Source organism: Adiantum capillus-veneris, chromosome 11, assembly GCF_014529385.1.
Source record: "Adiantum capillus-veneris isolate H3 chromosome 11, ASM1452938v2, whole genome shotgun sequence".
Lineage (NCBI taxonomy): Eukaryota > Viridiplantae > Streptophyta > Polypodiopsida > Polypodiales > Pteridaceae > Adiantum > Adiantum capillus-veneris.
This window is the reverse complement of record NC_140941.1, coordinates 32,028,060-32,050,699: the sequence shown is the minus strand read 5'-3', so window position 1 is coordinate 32,050,699 and position 22,640 is coordinate 32,028,060. Positions and strand designations below refer to the sequence as shown.

The window sequence follows — 22,640 nt, the reverse complement described above, 5'->3', positions numbered from 1 at the left end:
GGAGGTAACTTCCATGCAGAAATCTTTGAAAAATTTCATATCCATACCACGGGGCACCATCTTGTCTATATGGCCCTCATTTCCACAAACAACCATGGCATATGGGGCCATTTGATGGCCATGTAGTAGAGAGTTCCCCTTAGCCATATCTACAAAGTTCAAATTCACTCCCAATTTTTACCCATACAAACCCTTTTCTACACCATCTTCAAATTGCTTCCATCTCCCAATTATTGAGCCCACTACCAAGCCGTAAAGACCGTTTGGAACTTCACATTGTCGTACTCAAGACACATAAACCTTGCCACATTCCATACTTCCCAAGTGTGTCTATCGAGACCACAAAAACGGGGAGAAATCATCTGCGATCGTCCCTTGGGCTATTGTCCCAACTTTCAACTGGCATAACGTCTCCACCAAGACTCCGATTCACAATCCGTCAACTCTTGTTGACTCTACACATCACCTACTATCCTCTAAAACCTATTTGACCTTTGTATCCTGTCATCCATGACTCCAATTGATGACCTGGAAATACCAAAACTCTCCACAAGATGAGCACTTTAAGCCCATGCATTGACTTAAGACCTAGACATTCATCTACAATCTCCAATCCGGTACGGATGTGCAATCTATCCTAGCTTCAAACTGCCATAACTTCTTAACTGTAGCTCCAACTGGCGGTCCGTAAAGACATGACTGTAGAGCACTTCAAGTATTGAAGTTCTGATCAATAAACTCCTAGCTATGACCACTTCAAGCATACTCTCCTTTAGCATTAACAAGACAACTTTTGGCCCTTTAAAGATGCATCTGGAATACATGTAGCTTAAAATTAGCTTCTTATCAAGCCCCGACCATTGATCAATAAGCACATAGCCTTTAAAGAAACTTAATCTGCATCCCTCTACTCACTTTCCCTCCCTAGAAGCAAAGCTGCACGACATCCACTCCCTCTAAAGCTGCACACCCTTTGGTTTGTGCCAACCGGTTGTTCAATCTACATCTGCTATAAGCACTTAAAGATATTTTCCATCATCAAGCTCACATAACTGGTAAGTATATGTAAAAACAAATGGGCACCCGTCATGTATGCAGGTAGAAATATTTCAAAAGAGATTGATGATTTCTTGAGCACAACTCAATGTTCAGGAGGCTTCTCCAAATTGCAAAAGAGGAGGGTTTGTTCAAAGGGCTTGCAAGTTTACTTTGATTGGTGAAGATTTGATGATGTATGGCCGAGGTGGAGTGCTACGGAGGGTCCTTTACAAAGATGCAATTGGTATGGGTTTAGAACAGTGTCATGAAGAGAGCTGACATCAAGGCAAAAAGCATATGCTTTTGGAAAAAGTGTTTGTCTATGTCCCAACTATCTATTGCTCAAATCTCAACCAAAAATCATGATGAGGTACATGGACCGCAATCCATGTTCCATCAGATCTGGACCCCAAATTTGGTCTGCTGGTTTAGTTGCAGTATAATTAGTCTATTCCAAAAAAAAAAATTGGATTTGAAAAACTTCAATGAAAAGAAATTTTTTGTGGCTACCCTATGGTTTTTGACTAGTTTCTGATGTTTGGCTATTTTGGCTAATTTTTTGCATTTTTTTGAAATTATGCCTTTTGGGAAAGTGGTTCCAAATGGTATCAACTACCTATTGGTCAAATCTCAGCTCCACATGATGAAAAGATACATGGATTGTGATCCATGTTTAACAACATTCTGACATGAAATTTAGGCAGTTGGTTGCCTATACCATGTAGATGCCAATGCCCAACTTATTCTTTTGAATTTGGATCCCAAAATCTCAAGATATGCCCAATTTTGTGTCTGAAATCCCTGTTTTTGCAAATTTTGGTCTATCAACCAAGTTTGATGGATTTTTTTTAAATTTTTCTTTCAAAGAAACTTTATCAAAGAAATGTTCTACTGATACAAGGTGCCACTGATCACTTTTCAAAAAATATGTTCTTTGAGGTACATGGATCACGATCCATGTTCCTCCATAGATTCTGGTGAAACTTTTTAGATTTCTTCTACTAAGCTTTCTAATACCCTTGATCCACAAATTTTGGGGTTTGGATTAATTTCCAGGTCTCAACCATCAAGACACCTATGTCCTTCATAGCAGCCTTTGTTAGCACACAAACCTGTGCACGACCATCAATATATGCTTGTACTTGTTTCTTCCTTTAAATTGATCAAAACATCCCCAATTAAAAGCACATCAGTCAAGATCCCTACACTTAGAGACATGTTTTGCATTGCATGCACATCACCTCTAGCTTGTGGAAGCCTTCTACTTACACTAGTAGACCATTAGCTCCTCAACTTGGGATTTAATGCAAGCAATTGACCAAACGTAATGTTAGCTTTCTAATTTTGAACATCACTCACAAAATCATATTTAGGATGACCTCATCCTAGTTGGAAATCTGACAGATTGATATTTTGATGATTCATCCTTGTGCTTCACTCTAGCTACCCTTTGCCTTCATTCACTTACTCTTTTCCCTTTTGTGAGGTCTTGCTTTCTTGCTCGATTTTTGTCTCTCTCTCACTCTCCTCGTGTTTTTGTTTGCCAAAGCATCCACATCCTTGTTATCCACACCAAATGTTAGCGGATATAGTAGACAAGCACCCACGTGGTTGGACACCTAGCCAACCACCACATTTTTAATGAATTTTCACTCTATTATTTTTTTAAGCTAGTGTAGCTACATTGTGTGTAAATCCTGATTCAAAAGTAGCAAGTCAATTCCCTGAGTTGTAATTCTATCATAATACTTGTAAAGGCCCATGTGAGCCAGCCAATGGCCATTTAGAAAGCCTTAGGTATAAAAGTCAATAACTTGAATGTGGAAGGAGGCTTCTGTTTGGAAGAGGAAGAACTCTGTTGTACGTACGCTGAAGTGGCCAAGCTGCTCCACCTTGTAATCAACATAACTAATGATTGGGTAATCTTTTTTCAATTCCAAAACTTGCATTGTGTCCCTCTTTCTAGGCTTTGTCAATTCTGTTGTGGTTTGTCACTACATTTCAAGGAGCCTAATCTTTAAACTTAAGTGCTGAAATCAATGTTTTTTTACGTTTTCAGCATAAGAGAGTGTTCCTAGACCAAGGATGAGAACTTGGACCAGGCAGCAGCGCATGAATGGTATTCCATTACGGATGGATTTTCAAGCTATTTCTAGATTAGTATTGCTTTAAGGGATCAATTGAAGACTATTTTCATGTTTCCATGGGGCTACTTTACGTATTGCAAGATACCTAATGTCTCTGCAACATTTCAAGATTGGATAAATAAGGTGATTGGACCATACCTGAGTAAGTTCATCAAAGTGTTTATGGATGATATCGAGTGTTATATTTCTAGGGTAGAGAATGAAGCTGAATTTGTGCTTTCAAAGGTTGAATGAAGAAGGTGGTTAGTTTAATCCCAAGAAGTGTAAGTTGGATCACTCATGGTCTTACCTATTGGGTCATGTTGTCTCACAAAATGGGATAGAAGCCAATCGAGAGAAGGTGAAGTCTTTGGGTATGATGGAACCCCCAACAATGCGGTAGGTTTGGCTTCATTTGTGCACAAGATTGAATATTGTCCAAGTTATTTTGGATGCTTTCGCATTATGTATACCCTCTTCAAAATTTAAGTCAGCAGGTTCATGGTTTCAAAGGACTGAATATGCTCAAGTGGCCTTTGACAAAGTGAATGAGATTCTATACCACTTGCCGATGGTTTGTCCTCCCAACAACAAAGAGGATGACTTCTATGTTTCCATGATGGTATGTACGATTGAAATTGGGGATTTGTTGATGCAAGGTTGGTAGATGCTATAAGCCAATCTATTTTGATAGCGATGTTATGAGCCCTGGAGAAAAGTCATACACAAACGCTCAGCATTGGGTGCACACAAGAGTTGTTTAGTACCCATTTTTTCGTGCAATACCCTATGAGGAAGGGAAGTTTTTAAACAGATGCAAGGGATCCTTTGAAGAATCTTTGCACCCAAAGCAATTGTCAGTGCTAGTCCCTCTAGCAAGAATCTTATTCGCCGTTGTTGAGATAGCTTCCCACAACACCTTCTAAGTGAATATCTTTACCAAGATTGGAAATTTTAACTCCACATATTGTTAATACTCTTCAGAAAATTCTCTTTTGACCAATCAAACCTTCACCATTTGATGATAGGAGTGGATCAATCTGCTTGATAAATCAGCTAGTTATTAGCTCCTAATGTATTTGGAAGCACAAAAATTATATCCTTAGGCCAATGACAAGCTTTCCAGTCAAGCTATGTCTCAAAGGCATGCATCAGACAATTGAAAAAAACTTTGAGACTCTACTGATCAATATTCTTTCATTTAGATTTAGGTTTTGTTGTACCACCAACTAGTTCACATGCTTTTGGCAAAAGTTTTTGTTGTCTCTAAACTATAGTAGCTCGGAGATCCCTTTGTTATTCACATTTCTAGTGGTTAAAGGTATTCAAGTATCCGCCCCCTAGCTTGGAGAGCCAAGGGACCAGTGTAGGAGGGAGCGGGAGCACTTGAAGAATCGAAAGGTTTCCCCCCATTCCAATGATGATTACACTTTGTTACACTTTCTCAATAACTCACCCATACAACCTCCTAGGTGCAAACAATCCCATCTTGGAGTTAGCATTTTGTCATGTACTTTAGCCTCCTTCCATGGGCCTCCTTGCCCTCCAAGTGCCACTTTGTTAATTATACCTCAAGCCATGACCATTGTATCCTACCTTTAAAAGTGAATGAAACTACAAGCTTTGCACACATGGATTCCAAACATATTGATGGGTCCAAGATCCCAATGCTACCTTGGTCCTTGGGTCTTGCTACCCATTCCCATTTCCCCTAATTCCATGGAGTTGTGTCTTTCGTGTTATTTTTCCATAAGAGTCATTTGATGGGTTTTCAAATTTTCTCTACATGATTATTTGGTCATTTTTAAGAGAGACAACACAATGGATCTATATGGAATCATCAAGGAGTTAATCATTAGAGGAGTGCTCATTGGAGGAGTGTACACTCCCACCTTCTCATCTTAATGTTACTTTTGTTTAGGACCCAATAAAATCTTTGCTTGTCTAAGATATCCACCCCTAGCGGTGCACCAAGGTGTCTGAACAACATGCCTTTTGAAATAACCTCCTCTGATTATTTGGCAGGGTCAAATGAGTGATTTTAGAAAGAAATCAATCTTACCTTTTTGATATTTCACTTACAACCCAATTTCGTTGCAAACATTTGGACAACCTCGAGTGTTCTTCTTAACATCTGGGAGTTGGATTTTATGAAGAGTAGAGATCCTCAACAAACAATTTTTCCACCAATTGTTCGCCCCTTGGAAGTGAGAGTCCTTGAATCTCCCCTTTCACAACACTATCTTTGAGAGCAAACACAAATGGATGTGAGCCAATTCCAAACAAAAGCGAGGCAAGCAAGAAACCTTGCTTAATTGATCTATTCACTTCAAATTTTCCTACTATCATATTGTTGAAGAGGAGCTAGAGCAGCAAATCATCCCTAGTGTGTGCACTATTATGCACATTCTAGGTCCAAATCACAAAATCTTCATGACAAATTTAATGGACGACCACAAAATCTGATCATATGCATTGTAAAGGTTGAGTTGAAGGACGATGCATTCTTGCTTGGTGAAATTTTCATACTTGATGCCTTACCTTATAGCCGTCTATATGTTATGCACTAGTGTGGGCCAAGCTCAAGGTTCTACTACTTTCACATCCTTCTTTAGCTTGTTCAGTGCCATCTTAGCAAGGAACCTGAAGAGAGGGTCCTTGAAGAGGTGCTCCCCTGAAACAATTTTTTTCTTCTTTCCTTGTAGATTGCAATCTTCCTTAGTCCTTGCTGTAGATTTCAATCTTCCTTAGTCCTTGCTGTAGATTGCAATCTTCCTCAGTCCTTGCAATTTTTAACTTTAGGGGAAAATGGTTCGGCATGCTCCGAGTGGTATCAACACTCAAATCCAAATATGGTGGAAGCCAATCCGCTTGGTGCGAGCTGTAGCAGCTATCCATACAAGAGGCCGTGTTGGCATACTAAAATCTAGTATAAGTTCAGCCAGACAAGCTATTTTAGCACTAGTTTGGTACCAAACAGGACACTTTAGCATCCTTTTTTCTTAATTTTCAAAAAAAAATCCCATGTGCTTGAAAGAAAGAATCTATGCAATTCCCTTTAAGAAGCATTTGTACACTAGTAATAGAGTTCTTAAAAAATCATCTTCTTACATATTTGAGCCTACAAGGATAATCAAATTGACCCATAATTATAGTCACAAAAATTTGCATTCAAATTTTGCAAAGGATAGGCACCGTAAGCGTTAAAAAAAATTTCCAAAGGCCTAAGAGAAAATTTTAGATTGCTCCTTTATACCAATGCTATATGTAATTAGGTAGGCTTTTACTCAAAAAAAAAACTTTACAATTGTATTTAATTATGCGTGGCTATGTGGGTCAAACACGCATGTTTTATAAATTGGACCATATACAAAATAAAGCACACTATATCTATGCATGAAATTCTTGACTATGTTATATACACATGTATGATTCTAAATTCCATGGGAAATTATAATTGAAGAGCCTTGAAGAAACAAAAGGAGGTACTTTTTTCATTGTTGTAACACTACACACGATTGAAATTCTGGATATTTTATGTACAAGATAGTAGCTAGAAAACTCCATGTAATACTTGAAAATTTTGACAAAACCAATAAATTATAGCTATTTCCTTGATGAAAAGGCATTTGGGGCATTTGAATACTCATTTAATTGGTTTTTTAGATGAAAAGAGTAAATCAACTATAAAGCAAATCTCATAAAAGTTCAAAATCCAAATTTATTTAGAGGATTTATGCTTTCTAAAGTTTCAAAAAAAATATGTAGCATCTTGGTTTTAATCGTTGGATTCAGCTTAGAACATGAATGTTCAAAAAGATAGCATGAGCTGTTTGAAAAGAGATTTAAAGGATAAAAATTACTTCTTAAACAACATTTTGAAAATTCAATTTCTTATTCACTACTTACAGTAATTGATAAATATAAGCTTTCAAATATGAAAATTTCCATTCAAGGGGGCATTTGCTATCAATATGGGTTTATACATTTGAAAAATATAGTTTCTTGAGGAAGTTATAGAGTTTTTATGTTTTTACACCAAAAACAGCTCAAAATTTGCATGTGTTTTCATTGTAAAACTTATCATATATCTTTTGCTATAGTACATATTTTGACGTGGAAAAAAAATAGTGTATTTTTTCACCTCATAACCTATGCACACAATGAGAAAATGTGGAAAAACTAATTGCTAGCTTGTAGAAATGAATGTCAAAAGTTGATAAAAATGCAGGACACTTTAATGTCCTAGGACATTTGAATGTCCATTTATAGAACTAGTGCTAATTAGGGACCAATGCTACATAAGTTGATCAGTGCCCATTTTTTACAAAGAGATTTTCATGTCAATATTTTTGAGCCTGCCAATAGGCTAGATAAGCCCATTGTGTCGTTTCTAGCGTAGCACGTAAGTTCAACAGAAGAGGTTAATTTCTCTTATGAACTTACAGAAAATATACATACATAAGAGTGTTTTAAATTGAAAAAGTAAATATTTTGGTACAAAAGGGTCTTTTTATTGAGAAAAGTGGTACATAACAGGTCTTTGTATACCTCAAAAAATATAGAATAGGGGTTTTTATAAATACCTCTTGAACACACGTTCTATACAAGATCTTTATATAGTGAAGCCCTCTAGAGGCACAACCCTCAGATCCACCCACAATTGGCACTTCCCTTTGCATTTCAAGGGCGGTATACGTTAATAATTGTGAGATATTGATCTACCTATTCAATCCTCAAGACAAGGACTCTTCATGAGGCATGCCTAAGCACCACTTGCGGTTAAAAATCCCTACCTACATGGTTGGCACCCCACTAAAACCAAGTGGTCCCTCCACGCAAAACACTAGTCTTCTCCCTACTACTTCTTTTTGCAACTGGCTATGAGTGTGTACATAGTATGCATGTGGTGAGAGAGGGAAGGAGAAGACATATAGAAGTGGTGGAGCATAGGTGAGGATAACTATCCTTTGATCCTTATTCCATTAAGTAAAAGAATAAGGTTAGTAGTCGGTTAGTGATGGGTGTTTGGCTAGGCTAGACTGACCCTTAAAATCTCCCACTTGAAGGTGATCGTGGTCCAAGTGGCCTATGTATGCACAAACTTGTATAATTATGAAGAATCCCTATGGCTTCACCCTACATCATCATCTCAATTCAATGTGAAAATAGTTATGAGGCTAAACTCTTCATAAGAGCATCTACAAAATTATCATCTATATGGACCTTGAGTTTGCTAGCCACCTTAGGATTAGTTTCCATGGTGCTCAACGACATTACAATCCTTGTTCCTCCACCACATACTCCGCACACCACAAGCTTATAAATTTTCTTGCCCATGGATTTTTCATCGAAGGTCGTACGTGTGGTGAGCTCACACACACCTCCTCTTTCTCTGAGAGTTTGCTTAATCTTATAATCTTTGACATAATAGAGCTTATACATTGTTTTTCTAGATCCTTCTTTGTTATATTTACATGTTGGTGCTTTGAATCCAATGCATATTTACACATTCTTTAGTACAAATTGGATGGAAATACTTGCAAATCCTTCTTTGTTACATTTACATGTTGGTGCTTTGAATCCAATGCATATTTACACATTCTTTAGTACAAATTGGATGGAAATACTTGCAAATCACTACATAATATACTTAACAAGCTTGTATGTTGAATTCATGCATGTTTTTGTTTGAGAAAGTCTCTAAAATAAAGCATCATAAGAGGTGGATCCTTATGATGTTGGTTGAGTGGTCTTCATGAAAAACGCTCAAACTCGTGGCATAACATGAGTCCCCCAAGGTGGCACAAAACTCTCCTAAAGCAATGCCATTTTCTAGTGTAATGTGGCCCCCACTACACCAAGAAACATTATGTTGACATGGGGGAATCCCTAGAAGGGCAATACAATAGTTTTCATGAGTAAGACGTCCTTTCGTAACATGGAGACACCCCCACCAAAGATGTTTATATGTGATAGGTCACCATGAGCACATTATGTCATGGAATGGATGCAAGAACTATGGCTACACTACTCCTTGTAAGCTCTTCATGAATGAATCTTAATCAAAGTCAATGAGACAAAATTTAGACTTTATTGTTTGTTGTTGCTATGTAAGAGCACTATACTCTTCCATATTTGGAGTTAATCTGGTGCAACATGTTGGTCACCAAGAGTGATAAGAGCTGAGTGCTTGCTGTTTAGCAAGAAGGGCTTTCCCATTAATGATTTCACCATAGGGGCTGATTAGGTGAAATGCTTGTAAGGCTTGTAGTTGTGCAGATATCTCACCCATTCATTCTGCATCTTGGGCTCAAGGGTTGTATTAGAAGTGAGTGTGCATGAGTTTACCAAGGGCAAGGGCAAGGGTACCAATAATGGTATAGTTGTTGTATACACACACACATAAGGTGTGGGAGGAGACAATTGCAACCATCATATATGGATCTACTCACTCCTTTTCAAAGAGTCTGTAGAAAATGTTTTACCCAACATATTCTTTAGTTCAAAATGACGATGCAAATGATTGAGTAGTACTTGGTGGTATTATAATCAGCACAAGAGGCTAAAAGGAGCTTTTTGCAATCCATCCTTAGCTAGCAGCATACAACTCTTATGTGTAATGTCATCATGCTTTCTTTTTTGGGGCGCGCAACAGCTTCTGCTTGAGAATGTGTGGTTTTTAATATAATACAAGTTAGGAGGAGGGCGTGTTTGATGCTATGAAAACCGTTTTTCCTGACTTCTAATGTGATTTTATAATCATTGGGAGGTTTGGTGATTAATGTCTTCAATAATAAAAGTTCTGCTTTTCTTGATCTCAGATTTTTGCACATACCAGCCAACCTATGATGGTTGGAACTAGCTAGACTTGCTAGTCATCTCGGGGGGATGCCATTTTATAAGCTATGCAATGTGCAATGTGAACCTTGAGCCTCCTTAGCCTTTGATGAAGCAATACCTTGCACGAAGGAGGCAGAGCCACTTCTTGTAGCAAGGAAGGGCCAGCTCTACTCACATGATTGTACTTGTTGCTTGCATCTTTGCTAGCTAGCAACCCTCAATAGTGACCTTCCTCATGTGACTGAAGGTGATAGTTTTAATGAAAAATTACAATGATATCCTTATAATTTGAGGAAATTCCCAAAGTACCCCTCAAATTTGAACAATTCCCAATGTATTCTTCAAATTTGGGCAAAAAGTCCGAGAGTGCCTTTTTTTTTTTTTTGCAATTCTTCATAGGGAGATTGGTTCTTCTCAAAAGAAGATGATAGAACTAGGACTTTAGGAACTCTTCAGGCGAAATCGTTCCTCATTTTTTAGCACAGATGCCTCTTTGTGAGCTCGTTGGTGTATAATTTTGTCTCGACCAGTGAACGATAGATCTCTAGTGTCATAAATATTAAACTATTCAAAAATAGGGGCAAATTCATCCCAACTGATGCAAGGGTACCATTCGAGGGGTATTTTGCGAATGTCCACAAGTTTTATGGGTATTTGGTAATTTGTCCTCTTTGATGACATCTCTTTTCCACTTGCTAAGCATTGCCTGCCAGCAATTATCGGCTATAGCTCCATTCTTCTTCAAGGTTGACGGATTTGCCCTTGATTAGGCCCAACCCATGAAAGAAACATCAAATAAATTTGGTCAAGGTTGATCGAGAGGGGTGCACATCAAACAAAAAACAATACATCCTCTTGAAAGCGTTTTAAATTCTCTTTTTTTTTGTATATGGCTATATTTAGAGCATCTAAAAAATTACCAAATGATTGAAGTTTTGTGTTTCTATTCCAAAGTCATCGATTCTTTTAGTCACAAGGGTACCTTTTAATGTATATAACACAATTTATCACTTCTTCCTCTAGTAGGTTCGCCCAAGTTCAAAAAAAGAATAATGTTTGTGCAATACTCCTCCGGATTCCAACTCAAATTGAGATGGTTGCCATATTTTGAGGTTGTTAGTAGGCCCCACTACTTGGGAGAAATGGAAAGCCATTTAAAATCTTAGCTCTTGTCTCCTGATTGAATATGGAAGGTTGGGAGTTTTGAGGGCCACCATCCAGTGCAGTATAAGTGGCATCAGCTACCATCTGCATTCCCTAAATGCTCTCACCACCGTACTTCTCTCTCACCATCTCTTGAGGCTTGTGTGTGCATGTGTGGCGTTTCCCAGCACCTAAGGGTAGTCTGCTAACGAATCTTGTATTAAAGCCGCTCAATCATTGAAGCGCTCATGAAAGAGCACCTTGCTAGAAATGATACATTTTTTATTTTTTTATTGCAAAACTCACAATCGTGAGTGAATTATATTAATCAACCCAAATAATTACAAGGTCTTGTCATGTTCGTGTTGAGCCATTGCTAGAAATGATACATTTTATTTCGTTTAGAGCCTGTAGAGCGAGAGAGTATGTAAGTACAAGCATGTATGTATCAACGATTAAGGTCTCCCCAATCTTGGAAAATTAAAGGGCCCTTCAAAACAGCATGAGAGCCAAGTCTCGCTGGCCCGCTGGGTATGAAGGATTTTAGCGTAGGCCTCGTGATTTTAACACTTGTTTTTCATTCTGCCAAATATTTCATTCAGCCAGGGAATCTCTTTCTCTGAAATGGTCAACTTCTTCACCTCATAGCCCGCATGCCAATTTGCACTGCCTTCGTCACCTCTCTCTCTCTCTCTCTCTCTCTCTCTCTCTGCAGGCATGGTTTACACGAGAAACTATGATGTTTTCCTGAACCACCGGGGTCCCGATGTGAAGAAGGGCCTGGCGAGCCATATCTATGCAGCTCTAAAGCAGGTGAATTTCATAGCTTTTGTGGACAACATGGAAATCCAGCCGGGAGAGGAGGCATGGGATGCGATCAAGTCCGCCATTAAGCGCAGCAAAGTGCACATCGCAGTGTTCTCTCCCGGATATGTGGAGTCCATGTGGTGCTTGGACGAGCTTCACCTCCTCCTGGAATGCTTCCGCAGTTCAGAGTCTGCTCTCTTCCTGCCCATTTTCTACAATGTGGAACCCTTTGACCTTCGCCTGGAACCCCCTTCAAGGCCTAGCTGCTACAGGCCTGCCCTGCAGATGCTCTCCACTAGATACGATGATTCCATCATCCAGAAGTGGAAGCAGGCTCTGTATGATGCATCGATGATCAGCGGATTTGTCTTTCCTGATGACTTTCAAGGGTAAATCACTTCCATTTCTGTGTCTTCCGTGTGTGCGCACGTGATTGTGAGGTTGAGACACAGTCTTGAGTGCGTGGCATAGAAGGAGGAGGAGAGTTAGCTGCTTTTATGCTTGCATGTTCTTGAGGAGTTCCATGAGGCACTCTTGGAAGTAGTATCCTTCTCAATAGGGTGGTTTGAGCACCCTCTTACTTCCCTCTCAAAACTTTTAGCTGGAGTCTCCAATTTGACAATGTTGGAGGCTTCTGTGAGAAATTTCATCCTAATAACTTTGGTTATTTGTTGCATGTTTTGCATCAACCTGCATTATTTGTGCTAGTAGCTAGGAGTGCCCTTTTTGGAGCCTCCCACTACAAGGAAGCCATGCAGCTTGGTATCAGATCGGCGTTTTCAGTTTTCAGCCTTCAGCCCTTGTAGATCAGCCCCTTACCTTCCTAGATCTCGTCCCTATCGTAGCAGATCCTCACAGTACTATCAGATCAGCCATCATTTTAAGATTTCAGCCAGTGTTTCCATAATTCAGCCTTAGCGTTTTTTCATTTCAACCTGTCCTCGTCGTTGCCATCATAGTCATCGACATCGTCGGCAAGTCACAGCATCTAGATCATTGTACCAAATTTGTGCAATCTAAAGCAAATGTCTCTCTAGCAATAGAGAGGGGGCCCTTGGAGAGGGGTTTGGGACCCCATCCCTAAGGACCCCTAGAGGGTCCATATTTTTCCTAATGCCTCAATTCCCTTTTCAACCTTGTCTAAGGAACATTACTTTCCTTGTACCTATCCTTAGGTTTTTCCCCTTCGCTTGTGCTATTTCGTACTTTGTAACTGGCATTTTGACTTTTATGTACCAAAAAGTGTACAAGCCCATTTTTATGTGAGAGAGAGAGAGAGAGAGAGAGCGAGCTTTCAAAGTGAAAGAAAAGCTCAATTGAAATTCAATTTCTAGCAGATTGGGGATATCTTGAATTAATCCGTGATTTGGGTGTCCTAATTGGCAGCGTCGAAGCACGGCTTGTGGAGAAAATTGTTGGTCTGGTTATTGATGCATTGAGCCAGCAAAGCCTTTTGTCTGGACCAGAACACCCAGTGGGACTTGATGAGAAGCTACGAGATGCTCTTGAAATCATGGGGGAAGCTGAGTGGGATGGAACAGTGAGGAAGATGGGTATATGTGGCATGGGAGGGCTGGGCAAAAGCACCCTGGCTAAGTGTATCTACAACAGAATCCATAGAGAGTTCGATTCAGCTTGCTTCATACAGAACGTGTCAGAAGGGAGCAAGGGCATCAACAAGGGATTTAGAGGACTGCAGAAAGACATGCTGCAACAACTTCTGCACACTAAGGATATATCTGTTCCCGACACCGAACGCGGCAGGCAGATGATTCGAGATCGGCTTGCTGGAATAAAGGTCTTGATCATTCTTGATGATGTGAGTGAGAAGCAGCAGCTTGATCAACTCATGCCACCTCGTGACTGTCATCTTGGTAAGGACAGCCTAATTGTGTTAACAACAAGAGACCAGCAAGTTCTCTCATTGGCACAAGCCCATGTATGCCTTTCAATGGATGGCCTCAACAGGGAGGAGGCTCGTGAACTCTTTAACCTACATGCCTCAGAAGACAAGACATCCACCAGCTTCATTGAGCCTCGGAAAGAGATGCCTGCAGACTTCCAAAGGCTGAGAGAGCAAGTAGCTGATGCTTGTCAAGGTCTTCCTCTTGCACTGGAAGTGCTTGGTTCACACCTCCGAGATAAAGACCTTTCTGAATGGGAAGCCACTGCAAACGCACTGGCAAGTGGGGCCAAGCTGATCGACCCACAAAGAAAAGTCACAGCCATTTTAAAGATTAGCTTCAATGCCTTGGGCTCATTTGATGAAAAAGAGATGTTTCTGGACATAGCTTGTTTCCTTAAGGGAGAACATAAGGACAAGGGAATGAGGATCTGGGGATCAATGTACAATGATGCCAACGCTAAACTGAACCTTGAAAACCTCATAAGAAAGTGCCTTGTGAAGCTTAGTAAGAATGGTGACTTCATCTTGCATGACCTCTTGTGCATTATGGGACGGGAGATAGTGGATGATAGCCATGCAGATTATTGGGAACGCAGTCATTTGTGGAGGGAGGACGATGTTCGCCGTGTACTGCTGCGAAGTAAAGGTGTGTTTTATGTGGTCATAACTTAATATTGTGGGATTATCTGTCTTCTTCCTTTTTGTCTAGTGTCATTGCACACTTGAGAAAGCTTATGATGTCTTTGTTTGCTAGGGACTTCTCATGTGCGAGCACTCGGCACAAATTTCCAAAAAACATGGGAAACAAAGTCATTTGCTGGCATGGATGAATTAAAGCTGCTCATACTCGACAATGTCACCCTTACAGGGAAGTACACGCTGTTGTCTCAAGAGCTTAGGTGGCTCCAACTGCGTCACTCTCCACTTGAGACTCCACTACCTTTCAGTGACATTGGCCTGGACAACGTTGCTGTGCTCGACCTGGAGGGAAGTAACTTTTCTAGTTTTGATATTGATGACTGCATGCTTAAGGTGAATATCCACCCTATCTTTTGCAACTTTTCATTATGCTGTGGCCATTATCTCAGGTTTTGTGAAAGATTTATGTGTTCTACTTGTAAATGTGCTACAGAGCTTGAAAGAGCTGAATCTTAAAAATTGCTCGAATCTCAAAGAACTTCCTGCCAGATTTGCTGAGAAGTCCAACCATCTAGAAAAATTGATACTGAGTGGTTGTGTGAGTCTCAAAGGGTTTCCAGAGTGGATTGGCAAGCGAAGTGCAAGTCTCAGATATCTCGACATAAGTTCATGCAGAAATGTGACTAACATTCCAGATGGCATGATGACTTTGCGAGCTCTCACCTATTTGCTCATGAACGACTGTGGTGGGCTAACAAGGCTGCCATCCACAATAGGGCAACTGAAAGCACTCGAGTACATTGGTTTGGACAGAATTCCTCTTGATGAATTACCGCAATCATTTTCTTTGTTGACGTCCTTGAAATCCCTTCGACTTGATCATTCCTCGAAGCTGAGAGAGCTTCCCTCATCTATATTCAACAAGCTTAAGTGGATCACATCTCTTGACATCATGTCTTGTCCTCTCTTATCAGAGCTCCCTCCTAGTGTAACCTCTCTTCAGTCTCTACGGTACTTACGGGTGGCAGATTGCGAAAATATAGACCAGCTTCCAACAGACATTTATGAGCTTTGGCAATTGGAAGAACTTCATGTGATTAACCTTGTGAAGCTATCCTCTCTACCCTCGACCCTTGGCAGCCTTCCCCGAGTTGAGTCGTTAAGTCTTAAAGGGTGCTCCAATTTAGCTAAGGTGGAGCATTTGCCATCTGCACTCACATTCTTGGATGTCAGCGGCTGTACAAGTGTAAGGTGTCTGAACATAAGTGGTTGCAGGAAGCTTAAAACTCTTTCACATGGCATTGAAAGTACTCTGAAATCTCTTACTATTCTGCTCATGCATGAATGCGAGGGTCTAACAGGGTTTCCAGATGCCATTCCACAGTTTACGACACTCCAGGAAATTGGGTTCGATAGTGTTCCTCTGAAGTCATATCCAAAATCCTTTGAATGCTTGACCAATTTGTCATCACTTCGCTTTTATTCCCTACAGGATCTGCCTGCTCTCTCCTCAACAATAGGAAACCTCATAAAGCTCACCTCTTTGGAGATCATTTCATGTCGCCGCATCTCAGAGATACCACAGACGGTAGCTAAGCTTCAAAACCTTCTGCATTTTAGAGTAATTGATTGTGAATCATTGTTTCAGCTTCCCATAATAATGGGAAAAATCAGGCACCTTGAGGAATTTCATGTGATAATACCTCTTGTCTACTTCTGGGATGATCATAAATATGGTCGCAGATATTGTCGCAGAGACTGCACTATTTGGGACATTGGCTTCCCAAATACAGGATATGCGACATTCTTGTCCTTAAAAAGGATCATTTTGAAGGGTGTCTCAGCGACTAGTTTGCCTGAAGACTTTGGAAGACTGCCAAATCTAGAGGAATTGGTGTTGAAGAGCTGTGATTACTTGTGTAAGGTTTCATATTTGCCAGCTTCCTTGGTATCCTTGAATTTGTCTGACTGCGCAAGCTTGAAAGGGATGTTACCTCTTCGTTCTTTGACAAGGCTGAGGAGTCTGGAGCTGTGTAATTGCAGGGAACTTGTAGGACTCGATGGGTTGGAATGCCTTCCTCTTCTTTCATGCCTTGACATCACTGACTGCAGGAAGTTAAATGTCCTTGCTGGCCTTGAGAAGTGCACGTCCCTGGAATCTTTGTTCATGGCCAGAAGTGGAGTAAGCGTACTGCAAGACAAAACCCGACCATGGATTCAGGTGCACTCAGTTATTACCTGTACTTGAGCTGCATTCAGCCAAGCTGTCATTGGACAATGGTGCATGCCTTTTCTTTTTTGCATGAAACTGCCCACTGGGCAACATCTCCTCTATCAAGAGGGTATTCTCTACGAGTGAAAAAGGGAGACTCTCCCAAGCTGAAAAACTAAACATACAACAGCAAACTCACAAAATGGTTGGGCCAGGCAGGTGGCCAATAATGCCATCGAGGCTGCTTAGAAGGTTTTGGTTTTGTGCAGAAAATACAATCTCTGGAGGTAGTGAGTCTGAGCGGAGCTGACATACCCAGTTACTTCTTGACGGACTTCCAAGGATACTGCCGCCAATTCGAGGTCAGAATTGATGTTGAGGATGCATGGCGCTTGGATATTGATGTGCCGGAAAGCAGGAAAGCATGCAAGGGAATCCTGTGCTGCTTTGTTTCTAAAGAAAAGTTTGACAAGGAAAATTTCGCGGAGGTGCGCACTAGCATCACCTGGGCCAGCACCTGGGTGAGAGCCGAGGTGGAAGACTACAAGGGCGGGGGAGCAAAGTTCTCTCAGGTTTTGTTTTACAACAGAGTTGCGAATTGGGAAGATGAGCTGCATATTTGTATCTTCAGAGAATGCCATCCGCTTGTAGAAAGTTTGAAAGGTGGTGGGTGTAGGCTCTCTGTGATAGCCCGGTCTGTGTACGAGTTATGGAGTATTGAGGTAAGCGCAGGGTATGTGCAGCTTATGTACGGAGAGAATGAAATGGACGAGGCACTACAACGACTGACGTTATGTCAAAGTTGATGTCCATGGGGTTAGAGGAGGATTCAATTGGTTCCAAAGAAAAGCTTGACTGACGCACGCGTTGATAATGTGTGCGTCGGCTATGTTTAGAAGAAGGTAATGTTGTGGTGCGTCTCTATGAAACACAAATGAGTTGGTGACTTCATTTTCATCCCATGCTGTCATTGGATCAATGTTCGGGAAAAATCATTTTCACATACATAAAAAAATCCCTCCAAAACCGGAAATTTTACAATACTGGCCAGTATTTTTGTAAAATTACACTATTTTCCATGTATTTTAAGCGGAATTTTCTCCTTCTCGTCCTCCCCTCAACTGGCTACTTTGAATTTGCAACCGGCTCAAGGCTAAGCTGAGGGACACTTTTCCCGAACATTGCATTGGATGCTTCAGTTTTTATCGTATATTCATCCTCTTATAATTGACAATGTATTAATTATGTATCATTTTCGTGCTGGAAAGTTTTCAGTATATTAATTCACTTAATTTTCGAAGTTCATAACTTGGGCATGGTTCAAGCTTTGTAGTTGTCTCTCATTGTTCAAGAATAAATTTTGTGCACTGTTGTTGATTATAGGATGTCATGAATATGAGGATGTCTTTCAAGAGCTTTGTGAGGCGAGTAAAGTGGTGTTATTTTGGTGTCATCGCTAAGAAGAATCAATGCTTCAATGTAGTCTCATCACACAAGCCTACTATATAAGCATTGGGAAAGAGCTCGCATATGCTTACTCCATATAGTAGTGTTAACTCCATTGTTTGGTTATAAATTCCCATTTTTTCCTTTGCAAAGCTATACAAGTATAAATGACAATGCTTTTACTGTAGTTTACACAGAACTAAGTAACAAAAAGAGTCAACATATAGAATCACAATATCTTCTTACTAACGAGTCAACATATAGAATCACAATATCTTCTTGGCTAGTCATGTTTCTAGGATTTTTCCTTTGTACTATTGTGTTGTCATGGACATAGTCCACTATTAACATTGTTTTGTTGCTTTTCACCACAGGTACTCGTGAATCTTGCCATAGTATGTATCCATGGTAACTAAACAATTTGAGTATGCTAATCTACGTTTCTGTCAATAACTTCCTATCACAACATTACCAATGCTATTGATATTTCACATGTTGAGTAAAGCATGCACTTTTTGAAGTTTGCAAACATTTTGCAACCACAGCAACTAAACCATGAGTATTTCATCATTTGGCATACTTGCATTGCAGTGTATTGGCACTGAGTATGTCTTTAGTTGGTATGCATAACTTACAGACATTACAGGCATAAACATTTGAGTTCAAATAACCCTCTCCACAGAATACAAAAACCATACACAACCACTTGACATACGTATTTAGAAGGGCAATTGACTAATTCATCACCGTGCTTACATATCCAAAAGGGCACAACGTCATCCAAATTTCCATGGACAAAAAGCTAATGTTGCATAAAATTTAGTAACACATAATGCATAGTAGGAAAACCAACTCCATTGATATAAACAACATGGAACAATGGCCCATGCATAATTACATGTTCAGCGTTAGTATAAAAAAAAACCCAAAATGAGTATGTCAATACAAGTGGCCATAGTTTTTACAGATAGGGCGAGTTACATTAATTACAGAACATAAGGGTAAATCTACATTGATTAAACATGTGATATACTTCATAACTAAGCTTATCTAAGGGAGCATGTAGTCAATGTGCAAATGTGTACTTCCTCAGACATTCCCAACCTAACCAACTCCGTAGTCATTTTGGTAATGGTATGTGTCAATCACACAACATCCTCCTTAACTTTAAGCTTTTCAATCTTTGGAAGTGTAAAGGAGCTGGCTCATCTTTGAGGAACTTGTAGGCATTGTCCTCGGCCAAGATTGTGTTGCAACTATTGTACTGTGGATATTGTTCCCAAAAGGTTTTTAATGGCTTGATATGATGCACTTCTTAGTCTGTGGAACATGGTTATTAGGATATCCATTACAAACCTCTTGGAGAAGGATATGCATCAACTTGGTTTTTAGTCTAAAGAACTAATGGAAGATTAGCCCTTCTGCATTTTTTTGCCTAGCACATCCAAAGGTGAACATGGAACTACCTGAATGCCCGCATTAAAAACATTATGTCCCCTTTTTCCTTAAACGTTGACCAACTTATGTTAGTCTTCACCATGCGCTCAGGCACATCCATTGGGGTTACTTTTTTAACATGTACACTTGTGAGAAACACCCCATTGCAATCAAGGATTATAACTCTTATATCATCTTCCAATGGTGGTGTATCATGCTACAAGCGGGAGCGTAGAGTGTCCTGCAAAATACCAAGAATAACATACTACAATCCATAAAACAATAGATGTGCATACCTGGAAAGTTGCACAAAAAGCATAATCAAGGCCATACACAAACAAAGAGAGACAGAGGGCGAGAGAAAGCATGTGCATATGCACCTCCTAGAGCGGAGTGCTACACGAGCATGACGAGAGAGGAGCGATGTGAGGAGAGAAGAAGAATATAGGCTCTGGGTGCAATCTCCCCCCGTGTAAGAGTGAACATTTTCCTCTTGTAGGTATTTATTTATAGATTTTTTGAATGCTCAAAATGGATACAAACTGCCCAGTCAAACATAATAATGATCATAGTTCATAAAGAGAACTTGAATAAAATGTACATAAATGTAATATCCTTTCGCATAGCCCATAGATCAATCATGCTTTTTTCGCTAAACTTAGAAAGCAACCGACCTCAGTTGCTAATATAAGAACCTGCAAATCATACTTGTCAAAAAACAACAGTAAGCATTCTGTGTCAGAAATAACATATATTGAAAGAAAATTGATAAATTTAACACTAGTTTGATACCAAAACATGACACTTTAAGTGTCCTTTTTAAATTTTTTTTAAATAAATGCTACTTGCATTAGACGGTTTATTTAAGAAAACCCTCTTGATATGCTTAAATATGTTAGATAGAGGGTCTTTTAAAAATATAACCTTGCATTTTAGAATCTATCATCATTAAGAACTATACTCATCAAGTTGACCCTCGTAAGACTGCGATTGACGCTTTGAAGAAATCTCCTTTATAAGCTCAAGAAAAAATGAAGCGACTTTGTAGAAAATTTTAGGCGACTCTTCCACAATTTTGCTATAGATAATTGAAAGTTTCATGTGTAAAAAAATTGACTTTGGAGTATATAAAGTAATGGAAAGCTCCATGTGTTTGATATGGTCATTTCAAGACGGATTTGTATTTGATATTGTTTAAAATAGTGAACGTGTAGTTTGTTGGTGTGTTGCCTAAATCGACGAATCTACACTCATGCTGCCTAAACTGGTAGACTTGCACAGATGACTAGTGTTGCATAAATTGGAAAATCTACATCAGGATGAGCATTTATACACTACCTAAATCGGTAAATTTGTGTGTAAGTGATCAATGGACTAGATGAGACATAAAAGAACAAAAAAATTACTACTTGTGTTTCATACCAAATTGGAATAGGTTGGGATGATGAAGTATGTGAGAGTCTTGACAATCATCCTATAAGTGGTTGTATGACAAATCATCTCAGTAGAGATTCCAATGAATGTAAATACAAGCCATAGCATTAGAAATAATTGATTTTGCAGCTTATAACACAATGTAGAAAAGTAAAAGAGCTCTACCTACTAAATGTATCCGATTCTTGCTTGTTTCAAAATTGCTTGGGTACAGCCTCGTGGAAATATATGCAAAGAGAGTTAGTTAAAAGAAATTAAATATAATGAGCATTAATTTCTCAAACCGATATTAAACTAGGGGATTGTCATATAAGAGGATGTTGTAAAGGGTGCAAAAAATTTAGAAATCTTAAGATAAGAAAGGAGGTGGAATAAGGACTTGGGTGGTGTATTATATAAATATGGCATCTGGGTCTAAAGATACATAGAGAGATCTTACTCATCATTTTTATTTGAAACGATCTTGCTAGATGTATATGATCAAAATGCATTGAGTAATTTCATACCTGAAGGGTCTTTGATATGGTAGCATAGTACTTAACTTGATCTATAAAAGTGTTTCTCAAAGACAAAGCTCTAAAGATGGTTTTTTGTTAATTTCAACAAAAAATTATCACACACTAAATACATTAGCATTTAATTTAAATGCCGTTAATGATAAAATTGGTAAGAAATTGGGATTCCTTGCGAATGAAATCAAAACATTTGAGTACAAAAAAAATAGGATAATGAAGGTGCTATATACATTTATAGAGTGGTATGCAAGGGTTGTACATATAGTGGATATAGGGCTCGTATCCCAGTAGTACTGAGCTCAAATAATGACTTCAAATGAAAGGCCACTCGCAGGGTTTATTTAGACGACTGCCAAGAAGTCTCTCCCTAAATGATTATGCACGTACATAGCATTATACTTGGGAATGAGTTCTAAGATTGATAAAGTGCAAAACTAATTGATGAACATTTCATCAAGATCATGATGAAGTACACATGTATATGATGGTTAATGACTAAATTTTTGGGTAGGCTAAAAGTAAGGGTGGTGATGCACAGGTTGGATCAAATTTTTGACATAGAAGTAAGTACGTAATTTTGAGTAACGTTAATGGGAAAAAAGAAACCGTGTGCACACTCACACACCCCGACACCTCAACTTTACACAAGGAATTCTCTTCATTCTCTCGCCTCACACACAAGCACTCAAGAGCTCAATGAAAATTTTCCCACAATCCCTATTCAAACTCCAAATGCCTCGACTGAGAAGCCCTAGCCTACCCGCAGACACTACAAGGTGAGTCGAGTTGATCAAGGCTTGAAATCACCCTTGATGACGACCAAAACATACAAGAAGAACCATAAGAAACTTGAAAACTCCAGACACAAAAGTCCTCTTTTAGAACATTGCAAAAGATTCACCAAACTCCTATTTGTTGAACTCTTTAGTGTAGCCTCGACCCCAATCCACCGATACAGGGTCACATATGTTACCATATACATGTGGTAGTGATGTGTGTGAGCACATTTAGGACCACCGGGGCATTTTTTCCCTCTTTAGGAGGTTTTGTCCCCCGTGCATTGTATATACGCCCATTCATTCTAGGGCTATCTA

The 22,640-nt window shown here is 39.4% G+C and overlaps 1 protein-coding gene across 2 annotated transcripts; it reads left to right on the top strand.

The window, feature by feature from the left end:
• Positions 1 to 11,663: 11,663 nt before the first annotated feature.
• LOC147447074 (disease resistance protein L6-like) lies at positions 11,664 to 17,817 on the top strand. Of its 2 annotated transcripts, none has more exons than XM_086522979.1 (5): positions 11,664 to 12,346; positions 13,344 to 14,509; positions 14,618 to 14,895; positions 14,996 to 16,421; positions 16,546 to 16,723. In XM_086522979.1, exons 1-5 carry the CDS (start codon positions 11,868 to 11,870, stop codon positions 16,554 to 16,556), a joined length of 3,360 nt encoding a protein of 1,119 aa, XP_086379105.1. In that variant the 5' UTR covers positions 11,664 to 11,867; the 3' UTR covers positions 16,557 to 16,723. The 2 variants fall into 2 exon arrangements, with proteins under 2 accessions (XP_086379105.1, XP_086379103.1); XM_086522977.1 differs by adding an exon at positions 16,984 to 17,817 and having other exon boundaries at positions 11,666 to 12,346; positions 14,996 to 16,723.
• The last annotated feature ends 4,823 nt before the right edge of the window (positions 17,818 to 22,640 follow it).